Here is a 25,400-nt window from a genome sequence, read left to right as displayed (position 1 = left end):
ACAAAGAAGGTGTGTGTTAGGGGGTGAATTTCAAGTTTAGTGCCAAGTAAAACCATAATAACAAATGACAAGATTTTGAATAACTGAGGTGACTGCTAACTACTGATACTTCAATAAAACCTACTCATCAATTATATGAGTAACTGTAAAAAGTCAAACATACCATATCTAATTCAGCTTCCTTTTTAAAAACTGAATATGCTTCTTCATAGCCATTTGAACGAAGATAATCTGCTATAGCTCGATTTCTGAAAGACAACAAATTTAAATGACTCTTCATAAACTCTTATTTCCATGCTGAAGAAAGTATTTTTAAAAAACTCTCATAAACCTTAAGACACCCTTAAGATTACCCTTCAAATCATACAATCATAAGAAAATGAACCACCAACCCCACAAAAGCCTCTAAAATAGTTAACCCTTCATAGCACATCCGTAAGATTGTAACACTATTCTTGAACTTAATGCACTGTTTACCTTACAAGTTGTACGATCAAGACCTGGCTTATATAACTAGTAATCATTTTGTGACAGTAATTATCAATTTTGTTCATGTTTACACTTAGCCCTCCCATACTATTAATACTTGTTATTCTTACACACACTCAAGGACTAGCAAGTGAAATTTACTTTTTTTAAGGAGAATTGTTCTGCTAAAATTATAATTAGTATTTTAATATTAGAGACAACTTTAAACCATGAGAGTGGGTGGAAAAAAGGCACAAGCTACAAACAGTACAGTACCATAGAATGAGAAATTAATTTAAAATTATAAGGTTAGAACATCACATTTGTGGGCCATGGGATTGAAGAAAGTATAGTAGTATTATTGTGAGTCTGTGTGTGCTTCTTATAAGGCTGTACCTTCTGGCCTGTTTTATTAATGGATAATTTGATTCATTCAGAAATAAATTCTTTACGTGAATCTGTAAATAGTACTACTTTGTAATTTCCAAGCAGTTCTACTTGGACCTTCTGAAATAATACAAATAGAAAGGCAATGACTCTCTCAAGATAATTTCATCAAATACTGTGCTGTCAAAGCCTATATTACAAACTAACTTTCAACAAATAAATTACCGTTTGGTAAGAATATCCCAAATGGTAAGGAAAACAAAGATGCTAAAAGACATCTATCTATCTCTTAGCTTTATTTCCTTCTCCAGGCAACAAAGGGGAAAACATCAAGGGTTTAAAAAATCTTATGTAGTATTTGTAAATATTCACTGTTCCTACGCAGCTCTACCCCTTCCTCGGAGTCAAGCCTGAGTGCTGGAACTTTGCCTGAACACACTGCACACAGCTTACAACTGTGAAGCTCACATAACAGACAGTATGTACATGTAACACGTACAAATTATAGCAATTCTAATCTTAATGGACTTTGTTTTGGTAAAGGATAGATAAATGATGATACTTTTATAGGTAAGACGTATTATTAAAGGGAGAAGAAACTATATCCTTTCCCTTACTAAAAAAATCCCAATATTTTGAGATTAACACTAACATAGGTCAGCACAGGTCACTCATACCATTTTCTCTGCCTATACATTCACATCACCATGTATGCTTTAATCAAGTCACATATCTGTTCATTTCATTCAATACACTGAAAATCTGTCAGTAAATATTCATTTATGATATCATAGTTCTTAATATTCAAGCAATTAACAGACATACCAGATTTTATTTAAGCAATCATCTATTGCTAGACTTACAGGTTGTTTCCAATGTTACAAATAAGTATTCATATAGTCAAAGTCTTTCAAACATTTTTACATTTAAGTCAAAAGATGCTACAGACTGAATATTTGTATACCCCACAAATTCTTATGTTGAAACCTAACCCCCCAAGTAACGGTGTTTGGAAGAGAGGCCTATGTGAGGACGTATAACTCGTATAAAAACTTTCTATAAAGTTTTAAATCTAAAAAATAGCATTCACTGTCCTTTTGATCCTAAAACCATGCTGCTAAATTAGGTAGAAAAGTGTATAACCCCTATATTACATAATTGAGAGACTGATACATTCAAGGTCATAAAACAGGTAGTGAAGCAATTTAGGATAATAATTCCATCAATATTTACTGAGCAGGTGGGGAAGAAACTGGCCAAGTAGGTGGAACACTACACCTCCCTTCTTTAACTGGAGTTGTTCAATTTTCATATACTTCCATATACTAAATTTCTTCATAAATTTTTTTCCATAAATGTTTTTAAAGTGTTAGAAAGTCCAACACACAAACTTTTAAAAATCCAGATGCAGCTGATTTATAATGTTGTGCCAATCCCTGCTGCACAGCACAGTGACCGAGCTTTACACACACAGACACTTCTCTTCTAAACTACTCTTTTCCATTGTGTTTTATCCTAGGAGGCTGGATGCAGTTCCCAGTGCTATACAACTAGACCTTGTCGTACATCCATTCAAAACGAAATAGTCTACATTTACCAACCTCCAAGTCACAGTTCTCTTTCCCTCCCCCTCTCCCTCTTGGCAACCACAAATCTAATCTCTGTGAGTCTGTTTCTGTTTTGTATTTAGGTTCATCTGTGCCACAATTTTAGATTCCACATATAAGTGATATCATGTTTTTCTCTTTTTGACTTATTTCACTTAGTATTATAATCTCTAGTTGTATTTATGTTTCTGCAAATGGCATTATTTTGTTCTCTTTTATCACTGAGTAGTATTCCATTGTATATATGTATCACATCTTCTTTATTCATTCATCTACCAATGAATGGATAGGATGTTTCCATGTTTTGGCTTTTGTGAATAGTGCCGCTATGAACACAGGGGTACCCTCTTTTTGAATTAGAGTTTTTTCCAGGTATATGACCAGAAGTAAGATTGCTGGATTATACAGTAATTCTATTTTTAGTTTTTAAAGAAAACTCCATACTGTTCTCCATAGTGGCTGCACCAACTTACATTCCCACCAACAGTGTAGGAGGGTTCAATTTCTCTACACTCTCTCCAGCATTTGTTATTTGTAGACTTTTTAATGATGGGCATTCTGACCAGCCTACACACAAATTTTTGAAACCAAGAATGACTCATGCTTTTAACCAGTAGGCTTTTGTTTTGGTAACAGACTAGATGTGGGACATGGGAGAAAATAGTTGATTCACAAGGTTTTGGTACATGGTAATAACATTTACTTGGACAGAAAACACAGGAGAAGAAGATGGGGTAAAAAAAAGGGGAGGCAGGAATATAATTAGTTCAGTTTTAAATGTTTTGACCTGAAGTGGCTATAAGACATTTAAGTGTAGATATATGATAAAAGAAGGTAATTGAATATACAGATCAAAAGCTTAAGAGATGGATTTGATTTAAGGAAAGAATCTGGGAAAATTAGTAAATAAGTACTAGTGTTTCAAACCATAAGTGGTAAAAGACTCTTTGGAAGAAGGTACATAATGCGAAGATAAAAGGAAAGTAGAAAGTAAATGACAGAACCTTGAGAGATATCAAACTTGTTAAGAAGCCATCAGAAAGTGAAGAATCCTGTTATAGTACAAGAATTAAGAGATGTCAGCAAGCCAATGGAGAAGGACGTTTCAAAGAAATGGAAATCACTACCAGTGACAAAGATCTGAGAGAGGTAAAATATAGTTTAAAGAGTGACCAAGCAATCAGGCTATTCAGAGGTCCCTGCTGACTTTAGCAAGTACAGCTTCAGAACTTAAAGTAGCCTCAGTATTCTACTCTACAGTAAGGCTTAAAATGAACACTGTAAAATACTGAGGTTGGGGAGGAGCAGTGAGACTTGAGAATATCAGGCATGTGTACTCTATCCAATGAAAGTTAAATATCTAGTTAGTAACCATATTTACATTTAACAGTTTAGAAAAAGAGAGGTATTACACGGCATTCAGTTCAGTTCAGTTCAGTCGTTCAGCCGTGTCCGACTCTTTACAACCCCATGGACTGCAGCACGCCAGGCCTCCCTGTCCATCACCAACTCCTGGAGTCCACCCAAACCCATGTCCATTGAGTCGGTGATGCCATCCAACAATCTCATCCTTTGTCGTCCCCTTCTCCTCCTGCCCTCAATCCTTCCCAGCATCAGGGTCTTTTCAAATGAGTCAGCTCTTCCTGGCCAAAGTACTGGAGTTTCAGTTTCAACATCAGTCCTTCCAATGAATATTCAGGATTGATTTCCTTTAGGATGGACTGGTTGGATCTCCTTGCAGTCCAAGGGACTCTCAAGAGTCTTCTCCAACACCACAGTTCAAAAGCATCAATTCTTCTTCGGCACTCAGCTTTCTTCACAGTCCAACTCTCACATCCATACACGACTACTGGAAAAACCACAGCCTGGACTAGATGGACCTTTGTTGGCAAAGTAAGGTCTCTGCCTTTTAATATGCTGTCTAGGTTGGTCATAACTTTTCTTCCAAGGAGCAAGAGTCTTTTAATTTCATAGCTGCAATCACCATCTGCAGTGATTTTAGAGCACAGAAAAATAAAGTCAGCCACTGTTTCCAGCCACTGTTTCCCCATCTATTTGCCATGAAGTGATGGGGGGGATGCCATGATCTTACTTTTCTGAATGTTGAGCTTTAAGCCAACCTTTTCACTCTCCTCTTTCACTTTCATCAAGAGGCTCTTTAATTCCTCTTCACTTTCTGCCATAAGGGTGGTGTCATCTTCATATCTGAAGTTATTGATATTTCTCCCAGCAATCTTGATTCCAGCTTGTGCTTCATCCAGCCCAGAGTTTCTCATGATGTACTCTGCATATCAGTTAAATAAGCACAGTGACAATATACAGCCCTGACGTACTCCTTTTCCTATTTGGAACCAGGCTGCTGTTCCATGTCCAGTTCTAACTGTTGCTTCCTGACCTGCATACAGATTTCTCAAGAGGCAGGGCAGGTGGTCTGGCTACTCCCATCTTTTTCAGAATTTTCCACAGTTTGTGGTGATCCACACAGTCAAAGGCTTTGGCATAGTCAATAAAGCAGAAATAGATGTTTTCCTGGAACTCTCTTGCTTTTTCAATGATCCAGCAGATGTTGGCAATTTGATCTCTGGTTCTTCTGCCTTTTCTAAAACCAGCTTGAACAACTGGAAGTTCACAGTTCATGTATTGCTGAAGCCTGGCTTGGAGAATTTTGAGCATTGCTTTACTAGTGTGTGAGATGAGTGCAACTGTGTGGTAGTCTGAGCATTCTTTGGCATTGCCTTTCTTAGGGACTGGAATGAAAACTGACCTTTTCCAGTCCTGTGACCACTGCTGAGTTTCCCAAATTTGCTGGCATTTTGAGTGCAGCACTTTCACAGCATCATCTTTTAGGATTTGAAATAGCTCAACTGGAATTCCATCACCTCCACTAGCTTTGTTCGTAGTGATGCTTCCTAAGGCCCACTTGACTTCACATTCCAGGATGTCTGACTCTAGGTGAGTGGTCACACCATTGTGATTATCTGGGTCATGAAGATCTTTTTTGTACAGTTCTTCTGTGTATTCTTGCCATCTCTTCTTAATATCTTCTGCTTCTGTTAGGTCCATACCATTTCTGTCCTTTATGAGCCCATCTTTGCATGAAATGTTCCCTTGGTATCTCTAATTTTCTTGAAGAGATCTCTAGTCTTTCCCATCCTATTGTTTCCCTCTATTTCTTTGCCCTGATCACTGAGGAAGACTTTCTTATCTCTCCTTGCTATTCTTTGGAACTCTGCATTCAAATGGGTATATCTTTCCTTTTCTCCTTTGCTTTTCACTTCTCTTCTTTTCACAGCTATTTGTAAGGCCTCCTCAGACAGCCATTTTGCTTTTTTGCATTTCTTTTTCTTGGGGATGGTCTAAAATATCATAATACCGAATTATCAAAGAGCAAGAGAATATAAACAAAAATACAGCAAATAAAGCTGAAGTTTAAATATGTATGATATCATTAGGAGAAGTACAACATACTGATGATGTACAAAGTCTACAACCTAGTCCCAGAACAGTCTAGTCAATTTTATTTCCACATCAAATACCAGGTGCCCGTGGCCAAGTAACTAGCACTGCTGCCCCTGTTACCTCGCCACTCAACATCTACGCCAACTGAAGTGATACTGAGAAGAAGGAACCTCCAACAGGCAAAGTGTACCACCATCACTTAAAGAAAGAGTAAAGAAGACTGAAGAATCTGTTGCTTCTAACAAAAGCCTAAAGGGTGCTTCTAGAGTTTGCTACTAATTTCAGTTGTAGACTCAGAGTTGATCTTCATCACTTTATTAATGATGAAAGATGCATACCCTTGAAAACAGAAGGGCACCAAAGCACAAGTTTATAATAATCTCTCAAAGAAACTTAATACACGAGTTAAGTAAATCTACTAAGCCTTCAGATATGAAGAAAAACAAGTATCACTAGAATCAAAGAAAAATTCAGACAGAAGTGCAACAGGTCATTCTGAGTAGAACCAAAACCATTAAAGCCATGTAGAATCACAGAAAGTGGCTAAAATCAAGAACAAACTGAGATGGAAGGACTTTATCTATGAACAAACAGAACTGGTTAGAATTTACGCTAACATGTGGAACAGTACCATACTGGACATAGTCTACTGCTCTCCTTTGAAACTGCTATGATAACAAATCAGACTCTGTTTTTCTAAACTATTCTTAAGTTTATTAAAAATGCAAGGGTTGTATTTTAAGCATTTTAGTTGACTTCCTACATGCTCTTCATTCTTATAACTCCAAGATAATTTTTTGTAGTTGTAGTATCAGTAGTATCAGTAGTATTTGTAGGATCAGTCATACATAACATCCCACCACTACCAACCCAAACATAACCTCACATTCGTATAGAGATAAGAGTATCAAAAGTCATTCTAAATGCTGTGAACTGCTAGTTAAACAAAAACGACTCTAAAAAGACTGGATAACACCAACAATAAAAGCAGAATACTTCAGGGTCCCCAGCATTTCTTACCAACAAAACTGAAGCAGAGAGAATTACAGAGCATGCACTACAGGGGACTGAGGTGGAAGCTATTTTTCAAAGGTAAAGACACCAAGGCTCATAGAGCTTAACTGACTTTTTTTTTGGCTAATAAACGGTGAAGCTGAGAATCAAAATTCAGGTCTTCTGAAACCAAAATGACAATAACAGTGTTTCTTCAAACTGTGTACTCTGGTACTCTAAGGCTGAATAAAAATGTTCTAGGAATTCTATAGTTAAATTTTATTGTTTATATGAGGAAAAACAAGGTTAAGTCAGAAACTGACAAATAGATGTCTTCTTACCAGGTCCATTACAAAAGACACTGATCTCACCCATTCAGGAATGAGGAGAGCAATGGGGTTAATGTACACCGCTCTAATAGGCTGCAGTGGCCCGATGAATGTGGGATCCCTACTGGGTTAGGAGGACACACTACCAGGATAATGAGAAGACCCAGCAGGATCAAGCATGCAGGTTCATGCCACCAGGAGCACATCATCGTCTTTAGTGCCCCGCTCCAGAACACAACCCTCACAATGACCCAGGCAATGCCATTTTAGACAAACACCAAGATGAATTACATAGTCCTGGTGAAGATGTGAATAAAGTTCACTCCAAGTGCAGAGACACTAATGCAGGTCATTCACAAACTGCTGCATACAACATTAACCAACTCTCAGACAGGTAGGCAACATGGCTTCTTAAGTATGCTACAGTCCCCACTGAGACTCTGGGGAAAGGGCAGTATTGATAAGGTAAGCTCTCGGTCATAGGTCTTATACCTTTCCAAACTCCTGTGCCCTGACAAAGGATTGTAACAATCATCCTTCATCATCACACTTGAATGTATTTCAAAAGGGTAGGCCAGGATTCCACTACTACCAGTCCTGGGACAAGTAAAGCACAGCAAGAGGTTACAATGAGACCTAATTCTGACAGTGATGAAGTAAAGGAAAATAAAAATTAGGTAAGTCAGGGTAAGCGGACTTTTATCTTCATCATTAAGTAAAAGAACAGGTACCTGGTATACTGAGGGGAACTGGGAATGAGACTATGATGAAGATCTCAATGTCTATATGATCAAATGCTTCAACATTCTTGATTTTAGAACATTCCTTAACAACAGAAAGGTCGTCATTAATATTAAAAAAGATATCTTATTAATATTTTAAAAAGAAATCCTTCAAACCTTCAACCAATAAATAATATTGTTAATGGTAAAACACCAGAAATATTTGCATTAATGCCAAGAACAAGAAAAGAATGCCTATAATAACTATTATTTAAAATTGTCCCAAAAGTGATCCACGTAAGTAATAGATATAAACACTGGAAATGAGATTAAGGTATGACAGAAAAGGCTGAAAGATAGAACAGACATTATGAAGGACATGCAAGGCAAGAAAAAGCACTCTAAGTGACATTTTTAAAAGACTTACTTATCAGAAGCATATAGGAAGATTAGATGGGATACCAACTAAATAAACAAAAAAAATCATAAGTAAGCCCTAAAGTATAAAAGTAAAGATCACTTAAAATCAGATCATATTCACAACAGACATCCCTAGAATTACCTGGCTAAAAAAACTGGTATGGGTCAGGTCATAATATACGGTTGTCATTCCAGTGCTGCCTGATGAATCATTCATTCACTTGTGCATAGTCTCCTTTCTGTATTCTCAAATATTTAATTGTATCCCACCTTTCAGCTGACCATCAACTTCACAAAAAAAAAAAACCAGGAGCCACTCAGCATACAACTTTCTCAACTTCCCTAACTTTATTTGTGGCACTGCCCTCCTCTCTTTTCAGTATGACTTCTCTTTCAATACCGTCTTCTAAAATACAATCAAATAGTTCAGTGAAACGAAATGTCATGACACAATAAAAGTTCTGCAGCTCTGTATGAGTTCGACAGAAAATCAACAATTTTGACACTGATGACCACATCTTTATTACCTTTAGAGATGCCTACATCTCAATAAATGCTGAAATGTGTATCTTGAAACATTAAGCAATTTTATAATCTTGGTTTAATTTCACAAATGAAATATGTTTTATTTACTATTACTATTTTGACAAGTCTAACATTAACAACAGAAAATACCAGTACCTCCTACAGTATGTGTGCTTAGTCTCCAGGTCATGTCTGACTCTTTGCAACCCCATGGACTGTAATTATCTTTTATTTTGGAATGATCAAAATATGATGCATTCTACTGAATGAAATAGTTCAATTAAAAGCTTTCAAAGAATAAAAAGATTAAATATAACACAAACTGAGAATACTTTTATCTTCCTTTGAAGACTCAGAAGGGATCATATTCTATCACCCCAAGGAAATATAAAGGCAGCAGAACCTCAAAACAAGCTAGATGAAAGCAACATATTAAGTGTATGTCTAAATATATACTTATATTTATAGTCAATGAAAATATAGCTTAACATAAAAAAAAATTTGAAATTGAAAGGGTATGAACTACAGTTATAGTCTCATTTCAGTCCCAGCACTCAATTCATACATTTTGCCTTTGTTGCCAAGTATGAAGAGATTCTAATTCACACAGGTAGCAGTGTACTCCTATGTATAGATATAATTTTAGTTTGTAGTGAAGTACAGATGTTTACTCTTTTTTTAAGGGCCAGGACAGAGTCACTTTCTAACAGACACTAAATATATACAATGTTAAAATACATGCAAAGAAAAAACTTGAATCCCTCAAATAACAAGAGGTTTAGTTTTCTGAAGCGAAAGTGAAGTTGCTCAGTCTTATCCGACTCTTTGTGACCACATGGACAGTAGCTTAAAAGATTCCACTGTCCAAGGGATTTTCCAGGCAAGAATACTGGAGTGGGTTGCCATTTCCTTCTGCAGATCTTCCCGACCTAGGGATTGAACCCTGGTCTCCCGCATTGTAGGCAGACGCTTTACTGTCTGAGCCACCAGGGAAGTCTTTTCTAAAGCAAAACACAGCTTAAAAATATAGTAACAAAAAGACATGAAGGAACATCAAAATGCATGCTGAAAAAAGTCATTCTGAAAAGCCTCATACCATGTGATTTCAACTTTCCAGAAATGGCAAAACTAGAGTAAAAAGATGGGTGGTTTCCAGGAGCTTTGGAGAGAGCAATGGACAAGCAATCACGGGGGAGTTTTAGGGCAGTGACACTGTCTACAGGTAAAGGGGGATTTAAGAGAAGGGTTAAGGGAATTAGCTTTACATGTGCCAGCCAGAATTAGCCAACAAAGACAAACAATAAATTATCCAAAAAAGGCCTGAGATGACTTGAGGAAGATTTAGCTCACCTAAGAAGGACCTGGAAAACGAAGAGGTAAAATGCCCCAAGAGCATGCTAATCAGGTAGAAACGTGCACTAAGACAGCACACTGAATTTCAAGCTATTCCAGCTTCATAGCTCCTTCCACAAAACAGAACTATACTCAAAAATGCCACACAGGACCCATGCAAATTTTCTTAAGAGAAGAGGAAAAGTAGCAAAGCCAGTAAAATAGAGGAAAGCATGCTATACAGAGAAAGAATAACCCCTGGAAGCAGCAGAAAATTATAGATGAACACTCTATACTTTCAAAAAAACAAAAAACAAAAAACTAAGGTAACATAAAACTGAAAATAAAAGGAATCCAAAAGACACAATACAAAATAACCAAATATACTAAGAGAAAAAAAAAAAGAACGTCCAGGGACGTCCCTGGCAGTCCAGTGGTTAGGACTCCCATGCTTCCACTGCAAGGGGACAGGAATTCAACCCATGATCAGGGGAACTAGGATCCTGCAATGCCACACAGCCAAACCAACCAAACCAACCAAACCTAGCTTGGGGAACATGAGCAAGTGCACAGATACTGTGGGTACCCAGGCAGAAAAGCAAAAGAAAATAGGCTGACCTAACACTTCTCCATTGCAACCTATAATGTCAGAGAATAATAATCATCTATAGTTACTTTGTTTAGAAGAAAATCCATTAAATTTTTACTTTTTATTTACACAAAAAATAAATATATTTTGTCTTCAAAATACTGAAACAATACTGGCACACATCTTCATTCTACATTTACCCAATTTCATTCTTCTCTTCAGAAGTAACCACGCTTAACACTTCAGGCCTTTATCTTGCATCTACACAGATACAGGCACAAAAGAAATGCACAGTTGTGTGTGGGGGTATTTAGCAGAAATGTATTATACCATCTATTTAGCAACCAGGTTATATGACTTATCAAAAGATCTTATAGACATCTTTATGTGTAGAGACACACATAAATATATCGTATTTTTAAGCTACTGTTGACTCTGTTCGATTTCCTATGCAGATGCTATCACCTACAAACACACTTGGTCTCCTTCCTTTCCTATAGTTCTAATACTTTTTGTTGTCTCCCTGCATTGGCTAGAATCTCAAATACAAATTTAAAAGGTAGCAGGAACATAGGAACTCTGAACTTGCTCTATACGTTAATGGAAATGCACTTGATATTTCTAATGTCTGCTGTAGATTTCTGGCAACAAGCCTTAATCAAATTAAATAAATATTCAATTTCTTATTTTCTAAGCAATTTCTAACAATAAGGATTGGGTATTAAGAATACCATTTCTATATTCTCTGGACTGACCACAATTTTTTCTCCTGTTTATTAATATATATTATTAATTATACTAACAGGTTTCTAAATACTGAAAAACCTTTACATTCTTGCAATAAATCATACTTGGCCATAATTAATTTTTTTCATATACTATCAGCTTCAGTTGTTGTATTTCTTTATATCTGAGTTCATGTAAGAATTAGCATGTAGTGTTCTTTATTATTTTCCTCTTGCTTGCTGTTGCTGTCAGGGTTATTCCACCCTACTAAAATGAATTCCTAAGTTTTCCACCTTTTCCTATGTTCTGGAAGAGACTGCATAATCTGGGAAGTTACTGGTCCTTAAAGACTTGACAGGAAGTCTAGCCTTGAAAATCACCTGGACTTGAAGTCTGTACCTATTTTTATCATTTCCTCTATAATCAAGATTCAAATTTTCTAACTTCTAAACAAATCTGATCACATATATTTTCCTAGAGAATCACTCAGGTCATTCAGATCTTCAAACTTAATAGACCATTCTCATAATTTTGAAAATCACCTGACTTCATTTTATGTTGCCTTTTTCATTATTGTTCATTTGTGTCTTTTCTCTTTCATTTTAGTCTATTTTTAAAGCTAGTTTTTAATTTTACCTGTCAAATTACCAAGCTACATCTTCTATTTCATTAATGTCTGCTTTTTATTAATTCTTTCTCTCTGCTTCCTTTAGGCTTATTTTTCTTTTTCTTGAAAGTTCATTTCTCTTTTTTATAAAGATTCATTAAAGACTATCTAATTTTCTGTATGCTATGTGGGCTATATATCCTACAGGTTTTTGATGTGAGTACCCTATTATTGATTTCTTCACTTCCTAAGGTTCATTTTGCTCTCTCTACTCCAGTTATCTAGAAGTATTTATTTTAAATGCTCAGATGGATAGATTGCATTTTTACAGTGTTATGATCAGCAAATGAGGCCTATGTGATTTCTGCTTTTTTGGAATTTAAGATTTTCTTTGCAATCTAAAACATGGCAATTTTCTCCCTTAATACTTTTAACTGAGTGGGAAAAATGTATAATCTAAAAATTCTTCACTTTTTACTTATTCATTTTGGGAGCAAAAAAAGTATTATCTGGCATGCAAAGATCCACAGAGGTTCATCTATAAGTCCATCTTGAAAAGGTACATAATGACAAAATCAACCCAACAGCTCTTGATGAAAGTCAAAGAAGAGAGTGAAAAAATTGGCTTAAAGCTCAACATTCAGAAAAGTAAGATCATGGCACCCCCCATCACTTCATGGCAAATAGATGGGGAAACAGTGGAAACAGTGGCCGACTTTATGGGCTCCAAAATCACTGCAGATGGTGATTGCAGCCATGAAATTAAAAGACGCTTACTCCTTGGAAGCAAAGTTATGACCAACCTAGACAGCATATTAAAAGGCAGAGACATTACTTTGCCAACAAAGGTCCGTCTAGTCAAGGCTATGGTTTTTCCAGGGGTCATGTATGGATGTGAGAGTTGGGCTATAAAGAAGGCTGAGGCTGAAGAACTGATGCTTTTGAACTGTGGTGTTGGAGAAGACTCGAGAGTCCCTTGGACTGCAAGGAGATCCGACCAGTCCATCCTAAAGGATATCAGTCCTGGGTGTTCATTGGAAGGACTGACGTTGAAGCTGAAACTCCAATACTTTGGCCACCTAATGCGAAGAGCTGACTCACTGGAAAAGACCCTGATGCTGGGAAAGATTGAGGGCAGGAAGAGAAGGGGACGACAGAGGATGAAATGGTTAGATGGCATCACTGAACTCAATGGACATGGGTTTGGGTGGACCCCAGGAGCTGGTGATGGACAGGAAAGGCTGGCGTGCTGCAGTTCATGGGGTCACAAAGAGTCAGACATGACTAAGTGACTGAACTGAACTCAACAGAGTAATCAAAATAAGAATATAAGAATGGTCCAAACTCATCAAATTGTACATATTAAACATGTACAGTTATTTATATATCAACTATACTTCAATATAGGTGTTAAAAAATACAATAGGAAAGCTGTTGCACGAAAGAATTAGGGAGTGAACATCAGATCAAACAGCACAAATATCATCAACCACGACAACATAAAAATAACAGACTCCTTTCATCTTCTATGGGGGAGAATCAATGCATAACATTTGATAAAGAAATAGAGGTATAAGATGTATAAAAGTTGCTATTAGATGAACCAGCAACAGATAGTAAACATTTCCAAACTCATAGCAAGGGTGACAAAAAATACTAAAAACAGGCTGTAAAGTATAATTCTATCTTATAAATCTTAAGGAGAACAAAGATGTTCATGCATTTTTTGTAAAAATACAAAAATATCTTAAAAATTATATAGGGGTTATGGTGGCCACTTCTCCAAAGTGGGACTGAGAAAGTGGGGGTTTAGGTTTACATTTTGACATATGTTACTTTTGGTAATGGAATTTTGTCTAATGAATAGTGAATTTAAAGTCAGAAAACTACCTCTGTTACTCGCTGTAAAATTGGATCATTTTCATTTCTCCCACCCTTGATTTATCTAAAAGATGCCTGTCATATCCACATAGTTTCATGTTATTACTCATGTTTATATGCCCCAGAGTAGTAAGAACACACAATACACATTTGCTAGGTTGAATCACAAATTATGTTTCAAGTTTCTAAAAAAATTTCATTTCCATTCCAAAAAAACCTAAAAGAATTTTATAGTCTAACTGCTAGCCAACCTTTAGAAATGCTAAAATGTTACAAAGGCCAACTGAGATGCCAAAATTTATCTTACTTGTAAGAGGCACATAAACATTTATTTCTTGCTATCATAGTAAATATGTGTTCAGATCATTTTCAAAAACAGGAAAAAAAGCAAAACCCTTCATTTTACTTCCTTCCTAAAAACTGGAGGACACTAAATCCATATCCTAAATTTATATTTAGATCTGTGGGACAAATCTGCTTTGCTTGATTAATACTTTTAAGTCAGTTCTTATCTCAAATTCTGTAAAAACTTAGCCACCTGAAATTAGATTCTTTCTTTCTCAACTGATTTTTAGACAAATTAAAAGCTCTATTCTTGGCCATAATTTAAATAGTCATCCTGATTATGAGGGTGATAAGCAAGACTTGCAGTCAGCTCTCACAAGTTATTTAGAAGAAAAGAATCTTCTACCTAAAGAAATAAAAATCTATCTAAAGAAAAGACAGAAACAAGAATGATTAAAAACCAGATATACCTTCTATAAGATAAAAGTATATATGCAAGGTCACTCATTACAATATTCTTTGCAATTACAAAACAGTGGAAACTACCTATATGTTCAAACATGGAAGAATGGTTGAAAAACTGGTGTATAAACAGTGGAGTACTATCCAGCTATTGGAGGGGTGGGGGAAGAGGAGGATTTCTATGAACTGACATGACTGAGTTCCAGGAGACACTGTTAAGTGAATAAAAGTAAAATGCAAAAGAGAACATACAGTATGCTACCCTTTTAACTATGAAAGAAGGGAGAAACAAGAAAACATATATAATAAAGATGGGAAGCAGGTGCAATGTAAAACACAGAAACAGGAAAAACTATTAACAGAACAGATGTACCCAATTGTATTTCAAATGAATGAAGAAGGAGAGAAAACACAAAACAAAATGAATCTACGTAACTTACACACTATTTCATTATATACTCTCAGTCTTCAGTAGAACGGAGAGGGGAAGAACTACATTCAAACTCTGGACCCTTTCCAGGAGATTTTTCACTGGTATGAGCATAATAATAATTCTGAAACTGTTTTAGAAGCATTACAGTCCTTTCAGAGGACAGCAGCAATGTCTGGAAATATTTTTGGTTGTGGCATCTAGTGGGCAAAAGCTAGGGATGTTGCTAAACAACCAAACATGTACAGGACAGCCCCCACAGCAAAGAATTACTCAGCCCAAAATGTCAACTGTGCAAAGACTGAGAAACCTTAGCACAAATATGAGCTAGGGAGTCTGTATATGTGTTAATACATATACCTATTTCCTAGATCTGTCTACTTAAAGGGCCCTGAAGCAAAGACATCCCTAGTAATGAGTACACTTAATGCCCATTATCTTGATCTCAAATACCACTCAGCTGGTAAAGAATCTACCTGCAATGCAGGAGACCTGGGTTCGATCCCTGGATTGGGAAGATCCCCTGCAGAAGGAAAAGGCTACCCACTCCAGTATTCTGGCCTGCAGAATTCCATGGCTGTATATAGTCCATGGGGTCAGAAAGACTTGGACACGACTGAGCGACTTTCACTAAGAAGAACCAGGGCTTCTTGGAGCAATGGCTGATTCGAGGGTTAAGGCAAACCCTTGTTAAGGTAAACAAATTGTTGAGGTAAACAATAAGCCTGGAACATCCTATTATCCTAGAAAGTAAGGCAGTGCTTACAAAAAACGATAGGGGCACATAAAAGAGCAAACTGAAGAGGTTCCTACGGGAAATCTGTGACAATTCAAGCACCAAAATAGTGCAATAGTAATGAAAGATAAACAACTGGAAATTTAAGAACCCGTGAATTAATGCCAATAATGAAAAGACACATACATAAAAGAAGGAAAAAGAAGGTGCACTGATTACAGTAAAATGCTGAGCGCTGACTAATAAATACAGAATGAGTAGCGGTGTTAGAAAATCATCACTTTACAACCACTGTAGTAAAGAATCATTCAGGCAAGAATCATCAATGGATGTTAAATCTAGGGGAGAAAGAGCGATAGGAAGAAGAATGTCTGCATCATCTTAAAGAGTCTCTGCACTTATTTGCTGACGAGGAAACAACAGTAACTATACAACGGAGACAACAGGCACTGAGACTGAGGGAGCAGAGTTAACACCATCACTGAGGGGCAGAGGGCACTGTATGCGCCTAGATGTGATATTCTGACAGGAGGACAAAGTTATTTATGTAGTATTCTGTCCAAGAATGCATAGACTGGATCTAATTATGAGGAAAGAAACATAAAATGAGAAACACTCTATTTTGGGGAAAAAAAAAAAAAGACTTCCCTGTTGGTCCAACGGTTAAGACTCCATGCTCCCGACACAGGGGGCATGGGTCCCCTGGTCAGGGAACTAAGATGCCACATGCCACAGGATGCAGTCAAAAAAGAAACTAAAAGACTCACAAATAACAAATGCTGGCAAGGTTATGGAGAAAAGGGAACCCTCAAACACTGTTGGTGGGAATGTAAATTGGTACAGCCAATGTGGAAAATTGCATGGAGGTTTCTCAAAAAACTAAAAATAGAACTATCACATAACCCAGCAATTCCACTCCAAAAACACTAACTCAAAAAGATATATGCACTCCAATGTTCACAGTAGCATTACTGACAACTGCCAAGGTATGGAAGCAACCTGTCCACCAACAGATGAATGGGTAAAGATGATGTGGTATATATACAATGGAATAATACTCAGCCCAAAAAAGGAAAACCTTGCCATTTGCAGCAACATGGACAGACCTGGAGGGCACTACGCAGTCAAATACTGTGTGATATCACTTATATGTGGAATCTGAAAAAATACAACAAACTAGTGAATGAAACAAACAAAAAAAAAAGGAAGTACACTCACACAGAGAATATGCCAGTGGTTGGTCATCAGTGGGGCGAGGCAAAAGGGGTTATCATGGAAGTATATGAAATTGTATGTGTGAAACATCTGAAAACTGTGAAGCACTACAGAATTTAAAGAATCTCTCATTCAACAAGGAAAATTTTAAAGACTACTCAAAAATATTAATGCCATAAAAGACAAAGAAAGAATGAGGAAATGTTCCAGATTAAATGAGATTAAAGAGACATGACAACTAAATAAACCCAATCCTGGACTTCATGGTATATCAGAGAGGGGGAAAAAAATGCTACAAATGATATTATTGGTCCAAGCAACAAAACTCAAGTACATTAAATAAAAAGTGACAGTGTTAAATTTTACTGAAGTTGCTGTTTTATAGAAGAGTATAGTTATTCTTAGAAACTGCACAATGAAGTATCTGGGGGCAAAGGTCCTTCTTGCATGCAATTTACTCTCAAATGGTTTTTAAAAAACTACACATGGCTAGGGTGCAAATGATAGAGCAAATGGTAAAAAAAAAATAACAGGCGAATTTGGATAAAACATATAGTAAGTATTCTTTGTAGTAATGCTACAACTTTTCTATAAATCTGAAATTATTTCCAAATGAAGTTTTTTAAAACTCACAGGAAAATCCTAAAAAAACCTAGAATATGAAGTTAAAATGTTCCCCCAATGCTCCTCATCTATAAAAACAAAATGCTATAAAATATGGGATGCTTTAAGACACTATAAAATAGTAGTCACATAATTTCATGCTGTTTTCATTAATGCTCTTGCATTAACTATATTAGCCACTTCATAAAGTTCATATACAATAGCCACTGGATGATAAAAGATGAAAAACATAGTAAGACAAAAAGGAAAGGCATCAGCAGTGACAGTAACATAAAAGATTTCATTTTTCTACTACATGGATTCCAGACAAAAAAAAAATTTGAAGTGCTTTGAAGCATCTACCTTCCTATTGAACATAAGATAGTTAAGACAAGGTTAGAATAAAACTTATCGCAAATAACTTACTTGTTTTCTCTGCTTCAAAAGTACACATGATAATGTCAAAAGGGTAAATAACACTATGTCAGAATAAGACCCAGTTCTAATAGACCAAATAGCCCAAACCAGTATTTGAACTCTCATAACAGTTTTAATTTAGAATACATCTCTCAAAGCTGTATTTTAATCTACTACTTTGTCTTTTATGAGAGGATTTAAGTAAAAAAAACAAAAAAAAAAACAAAAAAACACAAAACAGAGAAACTTACAGTTCATCTCGTTGTCTCTGGGACAGCACCATTTTGGCTGTAATATCAAGCTTATTTGATATAGTGGTATGTCCCTCCTCCGGAAAATCAAAAAGCTTTGCAATCCCTGGATTTATAATTAAATAAGCCACTAAGTGGCTTCCAAGCAGGGGAAAATGATTCTTTCACAAGTGAATCCAACGTGTAACCAGGAGATATTCAACAAGTAAGGTTCATTCCACCTAAGGAGAGAGAGAGAAAGATTATTTCTTTCACTTAGAATTTAAATTATTTTTAAATTATTACGTGCTGTATGCACTATCAAAGGTGAGGTTTACCATGATGGTAATATGAATACCAGGTGATGTTTTTTAACCTACTGTGAAAATCAATGCCAAAACAGTCATTTTATGCATTTTAAATGATCTTTAACAGTTAACTGAGCCAAAACAACACTATTCAATTTTATTGAATTTCAAATATTAACATATAACTTTTAGAGAAGAAAACACTTTTTCCTTAAGGACAAAAACAAATTTTCTAATTTACAAAAAGTATTACCTGAAAAAAGTAACAAATATAAATATTGCACAAACTGCCCACAAGTCAAAGGTTCTAACCATAAAGTAAATTCAAGATTGAATGTTAGCAACTAGTAATCTTACAATAGCTGATATTATTTATAATGTAAATAAACTATTTAGCTAATCTAATGCCCTCTTAACCAATACATTTAATCAAGAAATAATTTAGCATTGCTCAATGCTTAAGAAGTATGTATTTAAACTGAATGGAGTACATACTTCTTTGTAATCAAACAACCCAATTCCCTAATCTTGTTAATATTTCAGAGCCCTTTTTATACCTGCAACACATGATCAGTTCAATGAGAATAAATGTAGGTAAAAGAAAAATCAAGAATTATTTCTTCAAGAATTATTCTTCAAATCTCCTCTATTTTTTTAAAGTCTAAGTACAGTCTGTCTTAATACACTGTATAAATATAGCTAGACAAAACAATGTGCCTTCAATTAAAAATACGTAAATCTGGAAAAAAACATGGAAGGATCTCATTATCACACCAACTATTTACTATCAATCTTACTAACATAAAACATTAGAACAAGCATATGAAAACAAAAGTATGTGATATCCTGAAAAAAAAAAATAGCTAGACAGAATTTCCACTGTAATTGGGAAATATAGTTGACACTTGAACAAAACTGGTTTGAACTGCATGGGTCAACACAGGTTTGAACACTCAAATTTTAGCCTCACTTTTCTAAGTCTTAATTGTCACACCAAGCCAAACCACCTAGGAACTCATATATTCCAACAAGAAGGTTCAATAGGATTATCTTACATTGGTGACAATGTGAACTGTCTACAGATTTCTATTATCTGGGACAACAGTAACCCACTGACAGAGCATTAATCACATAAATCACAGTAAAAAAGAAGCAGCAAAAATGAAAAAACTCCACAATATTTTTTTTTTAAACTCCACAATATTATGTACGTTACAAGGTTCAGTTTAACTATGGAGAGACTACCTCTAGACAAAAAAAGCAAATTAACGTACAAGAATTACAACAGTAAAAGAATACTAACATGACCTAATCAGGATAAAACCAAGATATAAAGAAATCATTGAATATAATAGTGTACTGCACAAATTTATCCATTCAACATACACTAAACACAATGAACCAGGCATCATGTTTAATGAGGGAAAAGAAAAGACTTCTTGGTCTTTACACTGAAGAAGTTACAGTCTTCTGGAAGAGTCAGCCAAGCAGTTAAAACTGTGTGAAATGTGTGACAAGTATTTCCAAATAGCAGATGATGATGATTCAACATAAAGCTGAAGATAATAAGCAGAGGCTAGGTCAGAAAACAAGCTCTGGTCTTTACAATATATCCTAGGAATAATGGGGAGCCCCTCCTTTTTTTTAAAAGAAAAATCACTCTTGTTTTTATAGTGAAGAAGGACCATAAAGACGGGAAAGGAAGAAACCAGGTAAGATGTTTGCAGCAATGAAGATGGAGATCTACACTAGAATAGCAGCAGTAAAGAGAACTAGAAGGGTGAGAGTAAAAGGTCAGTCAAGGAGTCAACTCAAAAAACTTCTAGGTTAGAAACAAGCTGAAATAAGTAGAACTATACGTGAAGGGATGAAGAAGTGTGAATCATTCCATCTTTAGATATGTCAGCTCTAAAAAGAACCAACCTAAGGGGGAATAAACGATTTGTTACTTACCTGCTTAGAGATGGTATAATTAGACTAGACCCAGGCAGAGCAACACCAACACTTAAGAGTCTACAACAGAGGCTGATAGGAAGCAATTAAAGAGGTAAAAGTAAAAAGGAGAGGGAACATATCACAAGTCAATATGGGAATATTTCAAGAAGAGACAACCAACAGTACCCAAAGTTACCCAACTGTCAAGCAAAATAAGGTATGAAATGGGTCTGTTTCACTCGTTATAGAGCTCACGGATAACCCTGCTGAGAATGATTTCAGTAAAATGGCTAAGAGCATGGTTCAGCACTGCAAAACCCATAATCAAACGGGCTGATGAATACACAAAGATGAAGTAAAGATGGTTACCAAAAATATCTTAGAAACAGATGGAAATATTGAAAAGCAGTTTTTATGGGCTATTGTTTTTCTCAACCTAGCAAGATGCTTAAATGTTAATGGTGGAAGGAAAAAAAGACACAGGAGAAATAAAGGAATGAATAATTTTAGTATCACCATTTTCACCACCTAATTAACCAAAGGCAAACAAAGAAACAACCAGACACAATGTATCCCCCGACAGAATAACACCACACACCTATAAGGTATTCTTGTCACAAAATCAAATCTGAATCTGTTCAAGTCTCCGGCTCCAACTATCAATTACCAAGAAGCATAAAGGGCAGAAGAATATGTTAAAAACACCACAGGGATATAACCAGTAAAATCCAGACTTTGAAAAACCCTATAAAATAAATGACCCAGTTTCTTCAAATAAATTCCAAGGAAACTGAGAGAGACAGAGAGTGAGCTGGAAAGGGAAAGCTACAGATGAAAGGAGGTAACTGACATAACCACTGGAATACACTGACCTTACTTAGATCTAAATGTTCTTCTAAGTATAAAATAAACAATTTTTGTAAAACAAACCAATTAAACATTTGGGGATATCTGAACACTGACTGAATGTCTAATGATACTAAAGAATAACTGTGAGTGTTTCATGGGATAACAGTATTGTGATTATTTTTAAGTCATTTAAAAATATACAATGAAAATTTTATCAGTAGAATGATATGTCTGGGATTTGTTTCAAAAAATTTTGGAAGAGTGGATGGAGGAATATATATGAAAAAAATACTAGCTTTGAGTTGATAACTGTTGAAGCTGGGTAATAGGTACATGAATGGTAATTTTCTCTACTTTCATTTATGGGTCTGAAGTTTTCCATATTAAAAAAAAATCAGAATAGAGAAATACTCAATGGGAGGAGGAGGAAGAAAACAGAATGAGAGATCTAGATACAAAGATGACTTACCTCTTCTACTGTATTATGAAGGAGAAAAACATGAAATCTTTTTATTTCAAGAAAATAGGAAATGAGGTCACTTGCTGGGTAGGGGGCGTGAAGAAGAAGGCATTAAGAGGCTTGAAACAGCTGCTATGAAGAAAGAGGGCAAAAAAAACACAACAGGAAGTACAGGATGGACATTTTTAAGATTGGAGACCAGGAACTTTTGGTGGTGACAATCTTACAAACATGTGACTTTTCTTTAGCAGTTGTCTGGCTACAGACACAGAAAAGTCACACATTTAGAGATCTAGGATTGGGTTAAAGGTTTACAGGGTATGTGTGATGAATGCATAACGAGCAGACTGGAAACAATGGATCAAAGAGCCTAAGCGCCACTGTGCAGAAAGCGAAAACTGAAAAGGCAAACAGAGCAGAGGGACGTAGAAAGCAGAGTTTGCTCCTTCCCAGGAGACCACTTGAAAGGGGATATGTCAGGGAGTGGGATGATTAAATTTGAAATGTCTCAATTTGCTAATTAAAATATATGCTCTTATTTACTACTATAGGTTAATAATGTTTTCATTACAACAATTTATGATCAATCTATATTTGTAACCAACAGTACAAATAAACTAGGCAGTATTTTCACACAACCTGGGAAGGAGTCCTAAATCTTTTGGGGAGTCACTAAATTCGTTTGACAGTGTGATGAAGAGGCAAAACCTCTTCCCTCAAAAAAGCACATATGAAGATAAAATATTATTAATACATACATGGATTTTAAGGGGGTTCACAAATCCTTCCAAAGTCAACATAATGAGTGAAAAGACATCATTTTTTTTTTACTTATTATTTTTGAAATATATTTTGGCAGTACTCCAACAATCCCCTCTAAGCTACTTGTATATATCACAAACATATTTCAAAGAAGAGTTTGGTTTATCTATTAGCATGCATGTCAATATCCAGACACTCTTAGAGATCAGATCTGTGCTGCCTGAGCACTAGAAACAGAGGCTTCTTCAGTATGTTTTTTGGAATGCAGAATTCTTAAGCACTCTATACTCTAACACAACATAAAGTTTTCTGATATACCAAAGCAACTCTCCTAGACAACATTGTTTATTATGGCTTAGGTAAGTACCTCACCACAGAAAGAAAAAGGGGAAAAGTAAAAAAAGAAAACAGGAAATAAATAGAGTATTAAAAAATAATCTTAGTGACTGAATTACTAATTTAAGTTCCTCTCATTTTGTTTCAGTGTGTTAATAACATAGGTTTCACACTTATCAAAACTTTTATAAAATACTATTTCATCAATAACCTATTCTGTACACTGTTTCTTGCTAAGTAGGAGTTTATGAAACAGGGGAAAACAATATAGACTATAAAGGATGTACATGAGGGAAAACATAAACAGCCTATTACATGTTAACAGTAGAGGCGTACTGACATAAAGAATGCTGTCAGGTTTACTTATTATTAATATTAGATGTAGAAGAGTTTAAGAAATTCACCTAAGACTTTTACACTAAGGGATTACCAAGGGTTCCTGGTCTCACGAAACTGTCACTCAGCAATGCAGATTACCTACCTTCCTTGAACAGCAGGTTACAGTTCCTAACCCTAATACAAATAATACAGTCCAGATACAGCAATGAGGAAAGACAGAAGCTATTGTCAAGGATTACTGAGTGCCTTTTCCTACTAGCTTTCTAGAGTTAAATAAAAATCTCCTGTTTGCCAATAAATTATGCTTCATGAGAAATGAAACTTGTCATCTCCCAAAACAAGGTCCTGGCTCCTTGGATAAAAATTTTTTTCACTTTTTCTGTCTTCTCCTCCCCTCACCATCCCCAAATTGTGTGCATCATCAAAATCATCCTGATTTCTGTATAATTAACCCAACAGAACATACACATATATGTTCTGATTTGCAAAGTCCTCACTGAACAGAAGTAAAAAGGAGGACCATCACTCATCCATTAAATAGTGGTGGACATATAGGGTATGCCAGCAAATTCTCCATCACTTCCACCAAGTAATGCTCGGTATCATGGCACCAAACATGAGGTTACTACTGGTTTCTCTAAGTTCTCAGTATTTGACTTTGACTATTATTCTATGTAAAAACAGTTTTAAACTACATCATTAATGCTATACTGCAAAGCAGTCAAATAATTTAAAAAAGTATACTTACCTATGAAATTAATGCATTGCCTATTCTGAAAAACACCCCAGTCAAATTTAAATTTTTAAATTTACAGTTTAATTCTGTAAGACTACATCAGACAACAAAGTACCCTCAAAAGCAACTTCATTTCCTTAAATCAAGTTTTGTGATTTCCTCACTTCTCCACTTACAGAGATAAGCTTCTAGAGTTTTGAGGTTGTTTTCTAATAAAACAAAGATGTCAAAAATAACTAAAACACTAATGGTCCCTGCAGTATCCTGTGCTGTGTGATTAATATGAAGAAGTTAGATTTTCCCCACCCCCCACAATTTGAAAACACTAGATCACTGAAAGTTCTTCATCAAATACCTAGGCTTTAGTGTCCACCTCTTCTTATTCTCCTTCAGCTTGGAGGCCCATGATTCACTGGGACCTGCTGTTGGCAAGCAATAACAAAAACTAAAAAAAAAAAAAAAAAAACTAAAGCAAAAAAGGACCAGGATGGGTCACCATTGAGGGATGGACTAAGCAAAGGCACAGTCCACTTTCTGTAAAAGTAAAATTCTTCCAACAGCTACACCATTTCTTCACTTTCCTATTAGTTACAGCTGACTACTATATCTCATTTTGCAAGATTTAAGTCACTCATCCAAAATTTACATTCAAAATATTTTACATTTTTTCAATTAGCTTTGGGCCAGTGATTAAGATGCCACCTTTTCCACTGAGAATTACTCGTACCAATATCAAGTCTAGCAACTCTTAGTATTAAAGGCAAGTGTTGCAAATAGATGCTCCACTGCTTTAGATTATAAATCTGAAGAAAGTAGAAATAGCATTTTTTCTCTCTCTTCTAAAAACTCTTAGCTGCAGCCTATGGGATCCAGTTCCCTGACCAGGGATCAAACCTGGGCCCCCTGCGTTGAAAGCACAGACCCTTAGCCAGTGGACCACCAGGGAAATCAACATTTAAATCAGCAGACTGAGTAGAGCAGATTACCCTCCACAATGTGGGTGAGCCTCATCCAATCTGTTGAAGGCCTGAAAAGAAAGATGTGCAAGGCCAGCAGACTGCCTCTGGACTTGGGAGTTGCAACATCAACTCTTCCCTGGGTCACCAGCCAGTTACAATTTGGCCTTGCCAACCTTCACAACCACACAAGCAATTCCTTAAAATCTCTCCCTCAGTTCTCTCCCTCTCCCAGAGATTGACTGTAGTCACTTTTTCTTTTCAATATACACATAAATCCTACTGGGTGTCTGGCT

The 25,400-nt window shown here is 35.9% G+C and overlaps 1 protein-coding gene across 2 annotated transcripts in view; it reads right to left on the bottom strand.

Annotated features, from left to right (window-relative positions):
• PAFAH1B1 (platelet activating factor acetylhydrolase 1b regulatory subunit 1) overlaps window positions 1-25,400 on the bottom strand; it is a 64,676-nt gene that overhangs the window by 17,716 nt on the left and 21,560 nt on the right. For both annotated transcript variants that reach the window (XM_043903393.1, XM_043903394.1), the window contains exons 2-3: window positions 18,445-18,665; window positions 164-248 (exon numbers count right to left, since the gene is read on the bottom strand). In XM_043903393.1, the coding sequence (XP_043759328.1) occupies window positions 164-248; window positions 18,445-18,476 (117 nt within the window). In that variant the 5' untranslated portion in view covers window positions 18,477-18,665. The remainder of the gene's footprint in view (window positions 1-163; window positions 249-18,444; window positions 18,666-25,400) is intronic.

This window comes from Cervus elaphus, chromosome 5 (assembly GCF_910594005.1).
Source record: "Cervus elaphus chromosome 5, mCerEla1.1, whole genome shotgun sequence".
NCBI lineage: Eukaryota > Metazoa > Chordata > Mammalia > Artiodactyla > Cervidae > Cervus > Cervus elaphus.
The sequence above is the reverse complement of the archived record's forward strand: the minus strand, read 5'-3'. Positions and strand labels throughout refer to the sequence as shown.